The 21,328-nt window shown below is 45.9% G+C and overlaps 1 protein-coding gene across 4 annotated transcripts in view; it reads left to right on the forward strand.

Annotated features, from left to right (window-relative positions):
• Positions 1-21,328, forward strand: part of TOGARAM1 (TOG array regulator of axonemal microtubules 1) — a 289,809-nt gene that overhangs the window by 174,483 nt on the left and 93,998 nt on the right. For 2 of the 4 annotated variants that reach the window (XM_030214408.1, XM_030214409.1), the window contains exon 18: positions 9,730-10,333. In XM_030214408.1, coding sequence (XP_030070268.1) covers positions 9,730-9,963 — 234 coding nt within the window. In that variant the 3' untranslated portion in view covers positions 9,964-10,333. Of the gene's footprint in view, positions 1-9,729; positions 10,334-18,547; positions 18,554-21,328 lie in introns of those variants that run through there. The other 2 variants (XM_030214411.1, XM_030214407.1) reach the window with 2 other exon arrangements.

Raw genomic sequence — 21,328 nt, forward strand, 5'->3', positions numbered from 1 at the left:
TGAAAACTAAATGTCCAAATTTTGAACAAGGGAAAACAAGGGACATATATGTCTTTATAGCAGCATTTTTTGAAAATGGCCACACAGACATCCATGCAGGGCAGAAGATCAGTCTAGTGGTTAGTGCAGTGGACTGTAAACCAAGGGACACAGGTTCAAATTTATTTATTGTTGCATTTGTATCCCCATTTTCCCACCTATTTGCGGGCTCAGTGTGGCTTACAATACAATGTAAATGATGGAAATACAATTTGTTGCAGTGATTATGGGTTACATTGTGAGGAGTTATGGGAAGACAAAGTCAAATATCATATGGGGAATAGAACAATGGAATGTAACAATAGGGAATTGATAAGACGATAAAACAATAGCAAGAGAACATTAGGGTATAACAATTTTATCTGTGGGTGGAGTTTTAAGTGTGGTGAAAATACGGGGGAAGAGAACTCAGAAGAAAGTGTATTGATGCGTTTCTATTAGTGTGTATGGACTTCATGTGTTTTGATCCTTGCGTAGATTTTCTCAAAGAGATGAGTCTTCAATAGTTTGCGGAAGTCGGTTAGTTCGTAGATCGTTTTCAGGTTGCATGGAAGTGTATTCCAGAATTGCGTGCTCATATAAGAGAGGATTGATGCGTGCAGTACTTTGTATTTTATGCCTTTGCTTAGGGAAGTGGAGATTGAGGAAAGTTCGGATGATCTTTTAGCGTTTCTGGGTGGTAGGTCTATTAAATCAGACATGTATGCAGGGGCTTCACCGTGAATGATTTTGTGGACTAAGGTGCATACTTTAAAAGTGATGCGTTCCTTGAGTGGGAGCCAGTGTAGTTTCTCAAAGGGTTTTGCACTTTCGTATTTTGGTTTTCCGAAGATGAGTCTGGCTGCTGTATTCTGGGCTGTTTGAAGTTTCCTCAGTATTTGTTCTTTGCAGCCTGTGTATAGTGAGTTGCAGTAGTCCAAGTGACAGAGTACGAGTGATTGCACTAGGTCGCGGAAGACAGATTGGAAAGAATGGTCTTATTCTTTTCAGTTTCCACATGGAGTAGAACATCTTTTTGGTTGTGTTGTTCGCGTGAGTCTCAAGTGTTAGTGGCGGTCGATGGTGACTCCAAGGATTTTTAAAGTTTCTGAGATTGGCAGATTTAGTTTAGGTGTGTTAATGCGGTGAATTTATTGTGTTGTATTGGGAGGTAAGTATGAGGCATTGAGTTTTTTCTGCGTTCAGTTTCAATCGGAATGCATTGCCCAGGTGTTCATGATGTGTAACTTTGGTTGATTTCGTTGGAGATTTCATTGATGTCTTGTTTGAAAGGAATATATATCGTTACATCATTGGACATATATGTATGGGTTAAGATTATGGTTTGATAGCAGTTTTGCCAAGGGGATCATCATTAGGTTGAAATAGTTGGCGAGAGGGGGGATCCCTGCAGTACTCCACACTCAGGTGTCCATGCAGCAGACGTAGTTGATTTGATGTGACCTGATATGAGCTAAGGTTAAGAACCCCTTGAACCAGTTTAGGACATTGCCTCCGATGCCAAAGTATTCAAGAATGTGTAATAGGATTCCGTGGTCAACCATATCAAAGGCACTTGACATGTCAAATTGTAAGAGGACTATATTGGTGCGGTTGCAATCATTTGTTTAAATTTGGTCATTAGGGTAATTAATACTGTTTCTGTGCTGTGATTTGACCGGAATCCTGATTGGGCTCATGCAGTATGGAGAACTTGTTGAGATAGTTTGTGAGTTGTTTGGTTACCACCCTTCGGTTATTTTGGTTATTAGTGGTATAGATGCTACTGGTCTAGTTAGTTATTTCGCTTGCATTTTTCTTTGTGTCTTTGGGTATTGGGGTGAGTAAATTTAGTTTTCCTTTGGGAAAAGCCCGTTTTGTAGCATGAAGTTCACGTGGTTCGTTATGTTCGTTATGAATTGTTGAGGAGCTGATTTCATAAGGTTATTTGGGCAGATATCTAGTTTGCATGGGATTTGGCGAATCATTTGAGCGTTTTAGAGATGAGGTCCTCTGACAGTAATTCGAATTCGGTCCAGATCCTGTCTGCTGGATATATTCGTCTTCTGGGTCTAGACAGTTTAGGAGTGTTGCGTATTCAATAGGGCTGGTGGGTATTTTAAGTCGTAATTGTATGATTTTCCTTGAAGTATTTCAGGTCGTCGACCCTGGTGTATCTTTGCTGTTATTTGGAACTGGTGTGGTGTCTAGCAATTTATTTACTAGGTAGAAGAGTTTGTGTGTGTCTTTGTAGTTTGGTCCATCATTGTTTTGTAGTGTGGTCTTTTAGTCTGTTTGATGGTATATTTGTATTTCCTCGAAGTGATTTCCAGGCATTCAGTGTATGTTCATCTTTCTTTTTGTTCCATGCGCTTCTAGTTTTCTGACTTGTGTTTTGAGTTCTTTCAGCTCTTCGGTGAACCATGGATTAGATTTTTCCTGTGTGATGTTCTGGTTTGGATTGGGGCGATTGTGTCTAATGTTGTCTTACAAATGTCATCCATTCTTGGAGGAATTGAATGGTGTCTGTATTTGTTGACCATTCGTTTTGTTAGACCTGTTGCCAGCATGTTGTGGGTATTTTTCCTTCGTGGTGTATGTTGTTCGTTCATGTTGTTGACTGTGTTTTGTGTATTTTTGCCAGTGGAGGGAGACATAGCTTTATGGTGGTCTGTCCATGTGTGGGTGTCCATCTTGTGTCTGTCAGTAGGAGAGTTGAGTCTGGGTCGAATTGTTGTGTGATGTCTAGTGTGTGTCCTTTTGCGTGTGTTGGTTGAGTATTAGGTGCTGTAAGTCCCAGAGTTTTAAGAATTCTTTGCATTCTTGTGTGCCTGTTGAGGTGTCGTTTCGAGGTGTAGGTTGATATCTCCTGTTATGAGGATGTTTGAGGCAGAGACACATGTGTTGAGATGAAGTCCATGAGTTGAGTTTGGGAGTCTTTCCATTTTCCTGGTGGCCTGTAGAATAGGATTGCATTGAGGTGTCCTTGTAGGTTCGGATGTGTGATTCTTGTCGAGGCAATTTCGAGTTGTGGTGAGGTGATTCACCAGTGGTTGTGATGGTGAACTCGGATTTGTAAATTATGGCTATTCCGCCACCTCTTTTTCATTTCTTGTCCAGTGGTCATTTGTATTCTGGTGGGCATGTCTGTACGATGGCGGGGTCTAGGCTGTGGAACATGTTTCCGTGATGAACAGAAGGTCTAGATTCTCAGTGGTAATCCAGTCTATATGTCTACTGAGTTGCTTACTGCTGATCTAGCATTGATGTATCCTATTCGGATTAAGCGGTTATGTGTTATTTTTTTAGTTGTTGTTTCCTCGGTGGTTGAATTGTCGTCGTTGGTTTTTTTTTTCTTTTCTGTTGGTGGTGTTCATATGTGGAGATTTTTCCTTTTGGTTGGTTATTGTATTTTTGGTCTGGTGAGTTGTTGATACATAGAGTTGGTGGATTGTGGTTGGGTTGTTGTTGATGTTGGGGGTGGTCCATGTAATAGATTATGGGAATGAGGTAGATGATTATCAGTAGCTTTAGTGTTCATGTTGGATGTTCATGGGTGTGTTGGGTATTGTTGGTGAGTCAGTAGTTTTGTGGGTAGTGTTGTGGGGGGTTGGGCGGTGTTGGTGATATCAGTAATGCATCAACAGTCTTAACAATTGGTCCATAACATTAGGGGCTGGGTTGTGATCGAGCCCCAATTCCAGGTGCGTTCGTCCCGGTATCTTGTTTTGAGCCCTGGAGGTGTCCCAAGTTTAGCGTTACCTTCGTGTGCGGGCTAGGTAGCGAGTGGTGCAGTGGGCTAGTACCTACTCAGGTCACTGTAGCAGCAGTAGCTCCGTGGTCTTCTTATCTGCGGCCCTCTTGCAATTGTTATGGAGGTCTAACAAGTCATTTATAAGACGTTTATGAGGTAGGCATTTAAGAACATTTAGAGCAAAGCAATTTAAAAGGCTTTAGCATGTGTTTAAGTAGCAAGGCAATTAGAACATTTAAGTAAACATTTAAATAGTAAGTGTAGCAATCATTTATAATGAGGTAATTTAAGCATTAGAAGCAGGCGGTTAGAAGCAAAGCATATAAAAGATCTTGAAAGCATTTGAGAGTAACAGTGCAAATGAAATAATATGCTGATCAGATTTATCTTACTTAAAAAAAAAAAAAACACACATTAGAGGAGTCTCTCACCCTGTTGCCCCGGCGCATTCAAAGCATCAGGGCAGTAAAGCACCCAAAAAGGTTTTTTTTCTTCTCCCCCTTTTTTTCACCAGCTACAAGTCGTCGTTCACTCTGACGTCGCTCACAGTTCGCCGACGATCGTCGATCCGGGCTCTCGGTCCCACGCGGCCTCGGGGACACTCCGTCGGTGCTCGGGCCCAACGCATGGTTCAAGCAAGATCTAGCGGTCCAATCCGCTTGTCCTCCGTTGGGTCAGTTCGCTGACTCTGTCTCCTCGGTGGGTCGTCGCTCCGCCTTCTCCGTGCCAGTGCGTGACAGGCGCTCCGATCTTCCTCGTCTCAGTGGCAGATGTCCCTCCTGTCTCCTGCCCATGCGCGTGATCCAACACTCCAGGACCAGCTCCACGCGGCAAGCCCGGACCAGGACCATGCGCGTGATCCAACACTCCTGGATCAGCTCCACGTGGCACGCTCGGACCAGGAGGCCGCTCAGCCTCAGGCTCTGCCTCCTCTAGGGACCCAGACCATCAGTGACAAATGGCCCGCGTCTCGGCAAAGACCCGCAGACTCGTCTCCCAGACCACTGGGCTTGTCCCGGACCGGTCGGCACAGCAGCAATCCGGCTCCGATCCCACTCTCGACCGATCCGCTCTGGTCAGTGATGTCCGCCGAACCCGGATCACTCAGGTGAGTCTGCTCTCTCCAGGCCTCCGTCGGTAGCGACCAACAGCGGACAGACGGGCCGCGTGGTGCGGACAATCCCGTCCAAGACTCACCGCTTGCTCTTGGATCCCTGGACCCGGTTGGCTCTCAGCCAACCCAGCAGGCTCTGGCTCTAGTACCGTACCTTCCTGGTCCGTTCCGGTCCAGGTAGGGATGGCCCAGGTGGATCCTTTCACTCGGGACCTCTGGAGCTCAACTGCTGAGGTCTTTACTTGTCGGCCATCTTGTTGTATACAGAAAAATGTCTACTGTAACTGAATGTACACCACTTCAATAGCCTTCAGGCTTGTAGGTGTCTTATATTTAGGTACAGTAGGTGTTTTTTCTGATTCTGGAGGACTCACAATTTAAGAGTTGAAGTGGGATTTGAACCTGGGTCCCTTGGTTTACAGCCCACTGCACTAACTGCTAGGCTACTCCTCAGACCATCTTCGTGCTGTGTTAAGAATGCCCATAGTACCTGAAGTTGTCATAGAGCCTGATATCCCTTTCCACTTTCAAGAGAGATAGAGGGGGACAGCAGCTACTGGAGGGATTAAGGAGGTAGCATGCCTTAATCCCTCCAGTGGACAGCTATTCAATAAGAGCACCTTTCTGTAACCTAGTCTAAATAAAAACATCCTTCTTCTTAGACACGGATGCTTCTACCTTTGGTAATTGTTGTTGGACATCCAGATTTCAGCCCTCTCTAGTCTCGCCCAAAACACGCCCCATTGCTATTTGAATGTACTGTAGTGTTGGACGTCCCTATTCTGCCTTTGCAAAATTGGGATTTGAACATTTCAAGCACGTGGACATCCATTTTTGCTTTTTAAGACATCCATATGCTTCAAAAATAAGCATCATAGTTAACTGCATTCCATATTAGTGGCTGTGCCATAATGAGCAATGACCGTTGTTTCACATTAGCTGCATGACTTCCTTTCCCAAGAGTTTGAGTACACTCTCAACAGTAAAAAAAAGTGGTTTTGCACTTAACATGTAGAGCAAAACAGCGAAGATGACTCAAAAAATGATAATGAACAACGCTCCACAATAAAAAAAATGGTTATTAGGGACTCGACACAGCTGTGTTTCAGCTGACTAGGCCTGCATCAGGAGTCTCTTGTGTTCACTAATACCATCCACTAAGGATGTTTGTCATCGTCAGTGTAATGATGCAACAGGTTGATGCGCTCTGTGCACCAAAGTCAAATAAAAGCTACTGCAGACAGTAACTTCAGGAGTAAACCCGCAGTTTGAAAGCAACAAAACCACTTAACTTTGGCTCTTAGTGCACATTTGGTGAAAAATCTTATCAAAATTTGATAAATAGGCCCCTAGATGTATTATTATCACCTGATCCCCCATGTCCATATGTTTCTCAAAAAATAATTGCAGATTAACAAGACATCATTTCTGTTTAAAGAAATCAAATTGGCTTTCCCAAACATATCATATTTACCTGTGTTAACTGATTATATTTTTGATTATAACAGTTTGACAAAAACAGAAGTTAAATTAGATTTGCTGCCTTAAATTATTCAGAATCCCTTTAAAAAGCCAATATTGCATTGCCAGCTCTCCAGTTCTCTTTCATATAGACAGTGTTTAGTGGTATGTTACTGTATAGTGGCTAATTCTACAGTTACAGATATAAGTTCTTTCATAAGGCTTTGCTAAATGCTATCTGGTTTTGGCGAATTGATATTTTTCAGTTTAACAGTTTATTAAATCATCCTGTACTCAAAGAGAATGAGTACAAGCTTTTATATCAAAAGATAAGTATGTACATGTAGAGTATAAGAGAGTGTGACTCCTTATAAATATGCTACAATTATATGGACATTAACTGGAAATTTATGCTTTTGCGTTTTGATATAAAGGAGGTTTTCTTGACTGATGATGTGCCTTTTGTAAGGTTGTCTGGCAATTTGTTGAGGCCGGTGAAGCCACTGAAGTCTTTCTCCATGTTTATAAGTTCAGATACCTTTCCCATTCACTTTATCTTATGTTTAACTCACACATATTTTTCTTCAGTTTTTATAAAATTACCCTACATACTGTATGTTTTATTCAAAAATGTATGCACAGTAAACCAATGATATACAGTGCACTCCATTTAAGTGGATGTCGGATAAGTGAATGCTCTGTTTAACTGCATGCCGTACTTCGGTCCCGTTTTTGGCGCCATCAGTTCTATGGGGACAAACTTCGGTTTAGCACACCACTGATAAGTGCAAGATTCGTTATATGCATGGTTTACGACCGCTCCTCTGGAGGAAAGACTCTGCATAAGCGCACACACGGAATATGGAAGCCGATTGGCGCGTGACAAAGGGGCGGTAAATTTGAAATCTCGTTGGTTAACTGCCACAGGCAGAAGAAGCAAAAGAATGTTGTTAGAGTGTACACTGGAGGAGTCGTCATCGTTGCACAACTGTACCACTGGCTGAACAAATAGAAGTTCTTAAATTAGAAAACAAACAAAGTCAAGCATCTATTGCTAAAGAATATGGTGTCAATCCCAGTCAAATTTCACGTATCTTGAAGCAGAAAGACCAGCTTCTAGAAGACTGGCAAAACAATGCAAATCCACACCGGAAATGTAACCGGCGGGGAAAGCTGAGGATGTAGAAGATGCTCTTCTTCAGTGGTTTTCTCAAGTCAGGAGCAGACAGTTTCCTGTCAGTGGTCCACTGCTTATGGAGAAAGCTAATCAGCTAGCTGAAAGTCTTGGACTAACTGAATTCAAAGCCACTATTGGATGGTTGGAAAGATGGAAGGAGAGGAACAACATAAAATTCAAGAAACAGCATGGTGAAAAACAAGACGCTGATGACTTTGGTGCTGGAAATTGAATTGTTTCAGTTCTTCCTACCATCTTAAACAAGTTTGCACCTCGTGACATTTTCAATGCTGACGAAAATGGTCTCTACTGGCGAGCGATTCCTGATGGAACACTTGCATTCAAACAAGCTGAAACTACAGGAACTAAAACGTCGAAGGACCGACTGACAATCCTCCTTTGCTGTAATATGGATGGGAGTGAGAAGTTGGAACCACTCATCATTGGAAAGAGCAAACAGTCTCGTTGCTTCAAGAATGTTAAGCAACTTCCTGTGTCATACAAGGCTAATGCAAATTCATGGATGAATGGGGAGATTTGGAAGCAGTGGCTAAAAAAGTTAGACACTAGAACGGGGGCACAAAAGTGTCAGATTTTGTTGCTTTGTGATAATTGTGCTGCACACAGTGATGATGTCAGGCTGTCTAACGTCAAGGTGGTCTTCCTGCCACCAAACACTACCTCTCTGATCCAACCTGTGGATCAGGGCATAATAGCCAATTTCAAACAACATTATCGGGCTCTTGTGTGCTGCGTCGTCTGATGAGCGTTATGGATGACCGGACTGGCAAGGATAAACGTGCTGTTGAACTGGCTCGTAATCTCTCACTGTTTGCCAACTCCAGGCTCCGCTCATTCTGCCTTGCCTCACCCTTTGCCTGGAATAATCTTCCTTTACCCATACGCCAGGCCCCTCCCTACCCATCTTCAAATCTCTGCTTAAAACTCACCTCTTCAATGCTGCCTTCGGCGCCTAACCGCTCGAGAAATATAAAATACCCCAATCTAACCACCTATCAGATTAACTGTTCACTCGTCCTCTAGATTGTTCACTTGTCCTTAGTTTGTTCTCTTGTCTTTTAGATTGTAAGCTCTTTGAGCAGGGACTGTCCTTCTATGTTTGAATTGTACAGCGCTGCGTAACCCTAGTAGCGCTTTAGAAATGATTGTTGTTGTTGTTGATTCCCTACATATGCAGAAAGAAGCCTGGAATCAGGTTACACAGGCAACCATTGTGAGCTGCTACAAGCGAGCAAGCTTTGTTAAGGATGTGGAGAGGGACGAAACAGATGCAGCTGTTGCAAACGCATCAGATGAACAGGCTATTGACATCCCAGCCCGTGTTACTGAAGAGGAGTTCCATCACTACATAGCTGTTGATTACGATCTACAAACAGCTGACGACAGCACTGATGTCGAGATATGCACCTACATGCAGACAACGGCTGATGATGAAACAGATGATGAAATGAGCAGCGAGGCACATGCTGACGAAATTCAACAACCTCCTGTCACTTTTGCAAGAGCGCTGGAGAGTCTCAACACCGTGCGGGCCTATCTGGTGGCCACTGGATGTCAGTGCTGTGACATTTTTTACCGTCTGGCAGATGTAGTCTATGGAACTCACAGACATAAGAGTGTACAGAGGACTATGACTAATTACGTCAAGTAAGCCTAACGTCAGTTAATGGAGACTGTATAGCATCAGTTAACGGAGACTATATACTGTATGTATAATAAACAGTGCTGTACATATGTTTATCAGATATCAAGCTTCTTTGGGTCACAACGGTTAAGTGCATGCTCCGGTTAACTGCATGTATTTCTTTGGTCCCAGACCCTTTACACTTAAGTGGATTGCACTGTATATGGCATAAGCCTACTGTTTTTAAGATGTAATATTAAAATGTAACCCAGTGTCAAAACAACCCCACAGTGGCACTATTTTGGCAACTCTGCCTCCATCAAGGGATATGGGAAGAATCAAATTTGAATGCTGTTGTAACAAAAAAAAAATGTTTTAAACATAACCATTCTGCATTTTAAAGGAGAAATGCATATAGGATCCACAGTACAAAGAATGATAACAACAATACCACAGCTGTTAGTATCAGGATAGATAACTAAGCTGCTAATTTATTGTAACACTGATTAGAATCTTGTATCACAGCTTTGTAACACCCAACCTAAATTTACATTTTTCAGATATTTGATGCTTTCAAGTCTCGTTTGCATGACCCCAACAGCAAGGTTAACCTGGTGGCTTTGGAAGCAATGCAGAAGATAATCCCTTTGCTCAAGGATAATTTATCTGCTGTTATCAACATGTTGATCCCTGCTATAGTTGACAACAACCTCAACTCCAAGACTCCAGGGATATATGCTGCGGCCACAAATGTTATTCAAGCCTTAACTGAACATTTAGGTATATCGAGATAATATTCAAACAGTAGTTATACATTTTGCACCATGCTAAACATATAACTGCCCTTTTTACACATTTGGGGGCATTTTACGTATAGAGGGTAATTCTATAACAGGTACCCACTATAAGCACTGGTTATGGTGCCTATTTTAAGCCTATTCTTTAAAGGAAAGTAGGCACCTACTTTTCTTTATAGAACACTAGCACAAATGGCAGAAAACGTTGATACATTAAGGTGTTATTACTTACACCAATAAAAGGCAGTGTATCAAGAAACTAAAAGCTGATGAAAATGCTCATGCTTAGATTTTAGCACATACGTGTGTAAATGATAGCATGCTATAATTTATATGAGGACCTGTGCACTCTGCCTGAACTCTGCCTATGTATACGCTCACCAGCAAAGTATACACCATTAAATCATGTTGTATATTTTCCACTAGTTTGTATTCTATAAGAGTTCATTTATGTGTGTAAATTACTAGAATATTGCCATTTATGCACCTTCCTGCCACATGTGTCCCTGTAACATTTAGGCACCAGTGTTTACTCCAGATCTATGGCTGAGGTAACTATTAGCTCATAAGTGTTAGGTGTGCAGATACCGGGTTAGGATAATAATCTATAACAGAACATGAGTATCGTTCTGTTATAGAATAGGGTCCTACCATGCATCCTTGGGGCACCTAAATAGAGGTACTCAGTTGTATTGCCCCTAAATATAGGAATAATTTGAAACATTGATAAAATGTTTCCAATTATTTCCAAGATATTTTAATGAAAATTAGCCCGATAGTTACTAAAGTACTGGAAGGATTTGATTCTACTTTGCATACATCAAGCTGTTAAACTAGTGAGTTGACTTTAATATTTGAATGTCTAGTGCCACATTTGTACAGTGGAGGGCTGTGAACTAAAACTGCAGTATTAACCTGCAAGAGTATATTTTAACATGATCAACTTTAGTGAACTGTTTTAATGTAACTATTATATTTAGCTTAAATCATTATTATTCATGTCAAATTAAAATGTAGAAAGGACGTAAATAACAGGTTTCTCCGTAGTATAAAAATGCAGAATTGTAATGTTCAGATTCTCCGAGGACAAGCAGGCTGCTTGTTCTCACTGATGGGTGACGTCCACGGCAGCCCCCTCCAATCGGAAACTTCACTAGCAAAGGCCTTTGCTAGCCCTCACGCGCCGATGCGCACCGCGCATGCACGGCCGTCTTCCCGCCCGAACCGGCTCGTGTTCGTCAGTCTTCTTTTGTCCGCGCTCGGGACGGTCGTGTTTTTGCCGCCGTTTCGTGCCCCTCAAGTTGACCTCGCGCATCTTCGCGATTTTCGCTAAAAAAAAAAGGAGACCTTTCCGGTCTTTACCCCTTTCCCGTGTTTCCAGCTTTTTCCCCGCGTAAGTTTCCTTTCGCTTTTGGGACCGGCCTATTTGGCCTCGATACGGATTTTATCTCCTTCTTTTTGGAGCCTTTCGTCGTCATCACGAATTTTGATTTCGCAGCGTGATTTTTTCGCCCATGTCATCGAAGTCTTCCAGCGGCTTCAAGAAGTGCACCCAGTGCGCCCGGTAATCTCGCTCACTGATAGGCACGCTTCGTGTCTTCAGTGTCTGGGGGCTGGGCACCACCCGCAGGCCTGCAGTCTTTGTGCTCTTTTGAAAAGAGGACTCAGGTAGCGAGATTGGCCCAGTGGAACGTGTTGTTCTCAGGCTCTTCGACAACAACAGCACGGGACGCATCGAGTGCATCGACGTCGACAGCATCGAAGTCTTCGACATCAGCATCGACTGCATCGAGGCTTCTACCTCCTGCGTCGTCGGTACCGAGGCATCGGAAGGCTGCGTCGACGTCGGTGGTACCGGGACCTCCGCTATTGCTGATGTCGTCGGACGGTGGTGCTTCGTCTGGAGTGCAGGTGAGGGCTGTCCATTCCCCTGCTGGTGGCGGTGAGCCTTCGAGTGGGTCTCCCCTGCCCTGAGGGCTCCTGCAGTACAGCCCCCCCCCCCCCCCCCCCCCCCCCCAAGATCGACCCTCTTCGGCCTCGAGGAAGCGACGGTTGGATTCTACGTCCTCCTCGTCGGTACCGGGAAGCTCCGGTGACATGCTTCGCTAGAAGAAGTCAAAGAAGCATCGTCACCGGTCTCCTTCCCGTCTCGGTACGAGAGCTCTGGGTCGCCGAGGCACTCGGCACCCAGTAGGCATCGGCACCGGGAGGACCGCTCACCCTCTGTTCAGGAGGTGTCGATGCGCTCCCCCTTGGACAGCCCGGAACCGCCTCCATGCCCGGAACAGACTCTGACATCGACACCTGCATCGGCTTCCCAGTCTTTCTCCACAGCCGCTCTGCACGAGAGTCTCCGGGCCGTTCTTCCAGAGATTCTGGGAGAGCTGTTGCTCCCTTCTCCTCCGGTACCGGGGGTGCTTGCGCCACTGGTACCGTCGAGTGAGGCGATGGCTGGCCCCTTGCCCAAGGTGAGGTCCCCGGTATCGGTACCGCTTGCGGTACCAGTACGGCTGCCTCCCAGGCAAGACTCCCCGACGTCGACGGAGGGAGCTTCGCGGTGCTGGCGAGGGAGTCCACTCTCGACGCTCCTACCATGGCCGTGTTTCCACGGAGTCGAGTCGGGCACGGCTTCAGACACAGGTTCGTGAACTTGTGTCTGATACGATGGTGAGGCCTCGTGAGAGGAGGAGGAGGACATCAGATATTTCTCTGACGAGGAGTCTGATGGCCTTCCTTCTGATCCCACTCCCTCCCCTGAAAGGCAGCTTTCTCCTCCCGAGAGACTGCCTTTCGCGGCCTTTGTCCGGGAGATGTCTACGGCCATCCCCTTCCCGGTGGTTGTGGAGGATGAGCCCAGGGCTGAAATGTTTGAGCTCTTGGACTATCCTTCTCCACCTAAGGAAGCGTCCACAGTACCTATGCATCATGTCCTAAAAAAGACATTGCTGGCGAACTGGACCAAGCCACTAACTAATGCCCACATTCCCAAGAAGATCGAATCCCAGTATCGGATCCATGGGGACCCAGAGCTGATGCGCACTCAGTTGCCTCACGATTCTGGTGTGGTGGATCTGGCCCTAAAGAAGGCTAAGAGTTCTAGAGAGCATGCTTCGGCGCCCCCGCGCAAAGACTCCAGAACCTTAGACTCCTTTGGGAGGAAGGCCTATCATTCCACTATGCTCGTGGCCAAGATTCAGTCCTACCAGCTCTACACGAGCATCCATATGCGGAACAATGTGCGGCAGTTGGCGGGCTTGGTGGACAAGCTCCCTCCTGAGCAAGCCAAGCCGTTTCAGGAGGTGGTCAGGCAGCTGAAGGCGTGCAGAAAATTCCTGGCCAGAAGGGTATATGATACCTTTGATGTTGCGTCCAGGGCCGCTGCTCAAGGTGTGGTGATGCGCAGACTCTCATGGCTGCGTGCCTCCGACCTGGAGAATAGGATCCAGCAGCGGATTGCGGACTCCCCTTGCCGAGGACAACATTTTTGGAGAAAAAGTCGAACAGGTGGTAGAACAGCTCCACCAGCGGGATAACGCTTTCGACAAATTCTCCGCCGGCAGCCTTCAGCATCTACCTCAGGTAGACGTTTTTATGGGGGAAGGGGGCTGTTCCCTACTCTTCTGGTAAGCGTAGGTACAATCCTCCCTCTCGCCAGCCTGCGGCCCAGGCTAAGCCCCAGCGCGCTTGCTCTCGTCAGCAGCGTGCGCCTCAGCAAGGCCCCACGGCTCCCCAGCAAAAGCAGGGGGCGAGCTTTTGACTGGCTCCAGCAGAGCATAGCCGACATCAATGTGTCCGTGCCGGGCGATCTGCCGGTCGGGGGGAGGTTGAAAGTTTTTCACCAGAGGTGGTCTCTTGTAACCTCCGACCGTTGGGTTCTTCAAATAGTCCGGCAAGGATACACCCTCAATTTGGCCTCAAAGCCTCCAAATTGCCCACGGGGAGCTCAGTCCTACAGCTTCCAGCACAAGCAGGTACTTGCAGAGGAACTCCGCCCTTCTCAGCGCCAATGCGGTCGAGCCCGTGCCATCCGGGCAAGAAGGGCTGGAATTGTATTCCAGGTACTTCCTTGTGGAAAAGAAAACAGGGGGGATGCGTCCCATCCTAGACCTAAGGGCCCTGAACAAATATCTGGTCAAGGAAAAGTTCAGGATGCTTTCCCTGGGCACCCTTCTTCCCATGATTCAGGAAAACGATTGGCTATGCTCTGGACTTGAAGGACGCCTACATGCACATCCCGATATTGTCAGCTCACAGGCAGTATCTGCGATTTCAGCTGGGCACACGTCACTTCCAGTACTGTGTGCTACCCTTTGGGCTCACCTCTGCGCCCAGAGTGTTCACGAAGTGCTTGGCTGTAGTAGCAGCAGCGCTTCGCAGGCTGGGAGTGCGCGTGTTCCCTTATCTCGACAATTGGCTGGTAAAGAACACATCCGAGGCAGGAGCTCTACAGTCCATGCAGATGACTATTCGCCTCCTGGAGCTACTGGGGTTTGTGATAAATTACCCAAAGTCCCATCTTCTCCCAGTGCAGAGACTCGAATTCATAGGAGCTCTGCTGGATTCTCGGACGGCTCGTGCCTATCTTCCGGAGACAAGGGCCAACAATCTGCTGTCCCTCGTCTCCCGGGTATGAGCGTCCCAGCAGATCACAGCTCGGCAGATGTTGAGATTGCTTGGCCACATGGCCTCCACAGTTCATGTGATTCCCATGGCTCGTCTTCACATGCGATCTGCTAAATGGACCCTAGCTTCCCAGTGGTTTCAGGCTGCTGGGGATCTAGTGGACGTGATCCACCTGTCCACGAGTTTTCTCAAATCCCTGTGCTGGTGGACGATTCGGTCCAATTTGACTCTGGGACGCCCTTTCCAAATTCCTCAGCCACAAAAAGTGCTGACTACGGATGCGTCTCTCCTGGGGTGGGGAGCTCATGTCGATGGGCTTCACACCCAGGGAAGCTGGTCCCTCCAGAGCGGTCTGGAACGCTCTGAAGGCTTTCAGAGATCGGCTGTCCCATCAAATTATCCAAATTCAGACAGACAACCAGGTTGCCATGTATTATATCAACAAGCAGGGGGGCCCCGGATCTCGCCCCCTGTGTCAGGAAGCCGTCAGCGTGTGGCTGTGGGCTCGCCGTCGAGGCATGTTGCTCCAGGCCACATATCTGGCAGGCGTAAACAACAGTCTGGCCGACAGGTTGAGCAGGATTATGCAACCTCATGAGTGGTCGCTCAACTCCAGAGTAGTGCGCCGGATCTTCCAGGTGTGGGGCACCCCCTTGGTAGATCTCTTTGCATCTCGAGCCAACCACAAAGTCCCTCAATTCTGTTCCAGACTTCAGGCCCACGGCAGACTGGCATCGGATGCCTTCCTCCTGGATTGGGGGGAAGGCCTGCTGTATGCTTATCCTCCCATACCTCTGGGGGGAAGACTTTGTTGAAACTCAAGCAAGACCGAGGCACCATGATTCTGATTGCTCCTTTTTGGCCGCGTCAGATCTGGTTCCCTCTCCTTCTGGAGTTGTCCTCCGTGGAGATTGGAATGTTTTCCGACCCTCATCACCCAGAACGAAGGGGCGCTTCTGCATCCCAACTTCCAGTCTCTGGCTCTCACGGCCTGGAGAGCGTAGACTTTGCTCTTTGGGTCTGTCGGAGGGTGTCTCCCGTGTCTTGCTTGCTTCCAGAAAAGATTCCACTAAGAGGAGTTACTTCTTTTTATGGAGGAGGTTTGCCGTCTGGTGTGACAGCAAGGCCTTAGATCCTCGCTCCGGTCCTTCACAGCCCCTGCTTGATTACCTTCTGCACCTGTCTGAGTCTGGTCTCAAGACCAACTCTGTAAGGGTTCACCTTAGCGCTATCAGTGCATACCATTACCGTGTGGAAGGTAAGCCGATCTCAGGACAGCCTTTAGTTGTTCGCTTCATGAGAGGTTTGCTTTTGTCAAAGCCCCCATCAAACCTCCTACAGTGTCATGGGATCTCAATGTCGTTCTCACCCAGCTGATGAAACCTCCTTTTGAGCCACTGAACTCCTGCCATCTGAAGTACTTGACCTGGAAGGTCATTTTCTTGGTGGCAGTTACTTCAGCTCGTGGAGTCAGTGAGCTTCAGGCCCTGGTAGCCCAGGCCCCTTACACCAGATTTCATCACAATAGAGTAGTCCTCCGCACTCAACCTAAGTTCTTGCCGAAGGTAGTGTCGGAGTTCCGTCTGAACCAGTCAATTGTCTTGCCAACATTCTTTCCCCATCCACATTCCTGCCCTGCTGAACGTCAGCTGCACACATTGGACTGCAAAAGAGCATTGGCCTTCTATCTGGAGCGGACACAGCCCAACAGACAGTCCGCCCAATTGTTTCTTTCTTTTGATCTCAACAGGAGGGGAGTGGCTGGGGAAACGCACCATTTCAAATTGGCTAGCAGATTGCATTTCCTTCTCTTACGCCCAGGCTGGGCTGGCTCTTGAGGGTCATGTCACGGCTCATAGTGTTAGAGCCATGGCAGCGTCAGTGGCCCACTTGAAGTCAGCCACTATTGAAGAGATTTGCAAAGCTGCGACGTGGTCATCTGTCCACACATTCACATCTCATTACTGCCTGCAGCAGGATACCCGACGCGACAGTCGGTTCGGGCAGTCAGTGCTTCAGAATCTGTTCGGGGTTTAGAATCCAACTCCACCCCCCCTAGGCCCATTTTTTATTCTGTTCCAGGCTACACTCTCAGTTAGTTGGATAAGTTGTTAGGTCAATCTCAGTTATGTCCTCGCCGTTGCGAGGCCCAATTGACCATGTTTGTTGTTTTGAGTGAGCCTAGGGGCTAGGGATACCCCATCAGTGAGAACAAGCAGCCTGCTTGTCCTCGGAGAAAGCGAATGCTACATACCTATAGAAGGTATTCTCCGAGGACAGCAGACTGATTGTTCTCACAAACCCGCCCGCCTCCCCTTTGGAGTTGTGTCTTCCCTTGTCTTTGTCTTGCTACATACGGGACTGACAAACACGAGCCGGTTCGGGCGGGAAGACGGCCGCGCATGCGCGGTGTGCATCGGCGCACGAGGGCTAGCAAAGGCCTTTGCTAGTGAAGTTTCCGATTGGAGGGGGCTGCCGTGGACGTCACCCATCAGTGAGAACAATCAGCCTGCTGTCCTCGGAGAATACCTTCTACAGGTATGTAGCATTCGCTATCAAACACACTTTGTTTTACTCATTAAACCCCACCCTATAAACCAATCTAAACTACCACCGCCAACTATACTGAAGGACCACAACTGTACGTGGAAGTCCAAACATACCTTTATTCAGGACTGTTTCTGTGCTAGGCAGTGGGGTCCAGCACAAAAACTAAGAAATGGACTCAGCTTGTGCCAAATATACTGAAATTCTACCTCGATGACATTTAAAAAAAAAAAAAAAAGGTCCTGCATGCCCTCTTTAAAGCTATCCCTGCCTGTAAGTCTTCAAAGCCTTAATGAGTTTAGAATCAAACTTCTTGACCCACCTGGTAAGACCAAAATGTAACTTTTTCAAACGGTAAATAAATATCTCCTAGTAACTTGTGATAAACACAGTGATTGCCCTACCCTGAGGAGGCCGCCAGAGGGCGCTCTCTGCCTGGAAATAGGGAAATGCCATGATATGGTCCCTGGAGGGAGCTCCAAATGGGACATCAGTTTAATGACTTGAAGGGCCAGCAGAGGGAGCTCCAGCTATGGCCTGAACATAGGGACCAAGGAGTGTCGGTAGCAGAGATTCCCCCTTTAAGGAAAAGGCACCCAGAAGGCTCTGGACTCTTCCAGAACTAGGAGGAGGGACCCAGAAAGGGTGTGGTGGGCTATTAGCTGCCCTATATAAAGAGTACCTCCTGAGGAGTTAGAGGAGAGGAGATGTCCTAGATAGAGAGAAACAGAAGCAGGCTGAAATCCTTGAGTAAGAGAAGTCCCTAAAGGGTTGAACCCTCCTGAAGGAACTGTGTATTAGGAGAAAGTAACTAACAGCAGTGGGGTGGAGGACAGGACTGTAAAGTTGTAGTGAATGAAGAAAGTCCTGTCCAGGGGAGGAGGCTGTTTAAACTGAGACCCAGGTCTCCCCAAGGGAGTGGGCTCAGTAAAGAGGCAACTTGTAAGAGAGTAATACTTGTAAAGAAGTTGTTCCCACAAGACTGAAGCCAAGTACTAATAAATTGAATTTGCATTTGTTGACTGCCTAATTTGCATATTGGTGAAGGCACGTAAATTTATTTATTTATTTGTTACATTTGTATCCCACATTTTCCCACCTATTTGCAGGCTCAATATGGCTTACATAGTGCCGTAAGGCACAATATTTTTCAGATGCGTGTAGCGGATGTGCTCCAAAATTGAAATTACCGCCAGGGCCACACGGTAACTCCAATTTGGCATGCATTCGGCACCTACGCAGCTTAGTAAAAGGGCTCCTAAGACCTGCCTTGTTAGTGTCATGTGGTGTTTTAGATTTGCCTATTTTTACTCAGATTTTTCACTAGTTTGTAAGTTTTTATTTCTTTTTCAAATATTAGCTCACTGTAACTTTCAACACTCAGGATATTTTTGTCACCATCGAGTCCGAGTCATTTGTTTTCGCTGTGGCTATTTTAGATTTTAGTTTAGTTAATTAAACATTAGATATACTGCCTTTCAAAAAAAATCAAAGTGGTTTACAATTCCAAAAAAATACATGAATAGGAAAGGAGCTACATAATATTAAAGGACAGAGGAAGGAAACAAGAAAGGAAAAATTCAAAAACTCAAGGAACGAGTAGTGGTCTAAGGAAGAGTAGAACAATGTGTTGTACAATTTTTGGTTTTGAAAAAACCCTTTATTTCTGTTTTTCTACCTCTGTTTTTCTTTTACAAGATGTAGATGCTTGTAAATTGTTAAATTAAAAATATAAATAAATAAACTCAAGAAACCACACATACATACATACTTAGGGTCATTTTACTAAGGTGCACTAGAAAGTGGCTGATGCTGCAATTAGCACATAAGTTTGCCATGCAGTTGGCTGAAAAAATGACCACAATCGGTATATTTTTTTATGGCTATTCGCTAATTTCCCCATTAACGCATGGCCATTACTGCCAGGAGCCCTTACCGCCACCTATTTAGGAGGCGATAAGGGCTCCTGTGCTATTCCTGCACTAATCGGGTAGTGCACAATAATATGCCCACACTACATGATTAGCGCAGGCAAACCTACTCTCCGCCCCTAGACATGCCTCCCTCAGCAAAAAATATATATTAATTTTTACCGAGGGAGTAGCACGCGCTGTAAGCCAAACTACCGCGGAACACCTTAGTGCATCCTGTGGTAGTGCCTACCGCACCTTAAAAAAAAGGACTCCTTAGAGACAGATGTAATCAACCAAAAAACATCTAGTATGAAGGCAAGGTCATAAATCCCTTCACTCGACCTATAGATAAACTGCTTGAATACCTTTTACATCTGTTAGAAGCAGGTCTGTAGACCAATTCAGTGAGGGCTCACCTTAGTACAATTGAAGCTTATTAGGTAGAGGGTAAAGCCATCTCAATACAGCCTTGAGTTCGCTTTATGGGGGTCTTGCTACTTATGAGACCTCTCATAGGCACATCTCTTAGTTTAAAGTCAATTATCCCAACTAAAAGGGAGGTTTCTTATTACAATTTATTTGCACTTTGCTGAAAAGCAGACATTAAATAAAAGCATAAAATATGCCATATCATCTTAGGGGCCTTTATATTATTCTAGTATCCTACCAAACTTTCAGCTTTAAATAATTTAAAAAATCACCAATACTAAGGTGCAGATATCAGTCCACTAGCAAGATGGTGTGCTATCTAGTCTTGCATTGAGTGTCATGTATCATTATCTCCCAATTAACTAAAGATTTATGTGTTCGCTCAGTGCGAAGAACTCCTAGCTCTCAAAGAATAAGTCCAGTCTGTAATAGCAGACTTCGAGAAGCTGAGGCAGACAGAGGCACATATAGAGGAGTCCTACAGGGACATAGTAGTGAAGTCCTGCCTTCAATCTGACAGCCTGCTGCCATGGAGGAGGGAGGTCACCCAAAAGGAGAAATCACCCTGATGAAGCTAGGATCTGCCTTCCTGGAGTGGCGATGTAACCTACTGGTTAGTGCAGTGGACTTTGATCCTGGCGAATTGGGTTTGAGTCCCACTGTAGCTCCTTGCAAGTCACTTAACTCTCCATTGCCCCAGGTACAAATAAGTACCTGTATATACTATATAAACCGCTTTGAATGTAGTTGCAAAAACCACAGAAAGGTGGTATATCAAGTCCCATTTCCCTTTCCCTCCAGGGATGATGCAGTATTCTCTCAGACACCAAGGATGTGTCTCCAGGGGCTTCTGCCCAGGAGGAAAGGGTTAGGACAGCTGTTTTAGCTGTGATTTGTGATTCGATTAGGCATGTATATATCTGGGTGACTGGAGGATACAAGGATTGCTTGGTCCCTTGCCTGGCTGATACGAAGGTGGCAGACCTCATGCGGCACCTAGATACGATTGTAGACAATGCTGTGAAAGGAGCCAGCTGTCTTGGTAAATGTGAGTACCAATGACATAGGAAAATGTGGGAGGGAGGTTCTGGAAGCCAAATTTAGGCTGTTGGATAGAAAGCTGAAATCTAGAACCTCCAGGCTAGCATTTTCAGAACTGCTCCCCGTTCCATGCGCAGGACCCAAGAGTCATGCAGAGCTCCAGAGTCTCAATGAGGGATGAGGTGATGGTGCAGGGAGGAGGGTTTTATATTTGTTAAAAACTGGGCAACATTCTGGGGAAGAGGGAGCCTATTCCGGGAAGATGGGCTCCACCTTAACTAAGGTGGAACCAGGCTGCTGGCATCAACATTTAAAAAGGAGATAGTGCAGCTCTTAAACTTGAAACTGGAGGAAGGCCAACAGTCACTCAGAAGCTCATGGTTCTAAACTGAGGCTTCCTGTGCCTATTAGCTATGTACTGATACTATAATAACTATAAAATAGCCTCCTTAAATGCTAGCCTATTGAACTGTAAATTAAACTCCTTTGCTAAGTGAGCAGAGTAACTTAAAATAAAGTCCATGAAGTTACCTATTTAATTCTAAAACTATTTTCCCCAAGTTTAAAAACAATTTCCCAGCAAATTCTTACCAGTGAAGATCTGGACCTCTTCTGGTGCCATTTATGTGGATCTTAAACCCATAGAAAGTCCACCCAGCTTTTTGTTGCTTTTGACCCAAACATGTTGGAGGCTGTCATCAACAAATGCACATTTTCCAGTTGGCTAGCAAACTGCATTTCCTTCATTTCTGCCCAGGCTGGGCTGACACTAGAGGGTCGTGTCATGGCTCATAGTGCCAGAGCTACGG

The sequence above is a fragment of the Microcaecilia unicolor genome, chromosome 9 (genome assembly GCF_901765095.1).
Source record: "Microcaecilia unicolor chromosome 9, aMicUni1.1, whole genome shotgun sequence".
Classification (NCBI taxonomy): domain Eukaryota; kingdom Metazoa; phylum Chordata; class Amphibia; order Gymnophiona; family Siphonopidae; genus Microcaecilia; species Microcaecilia unicolor.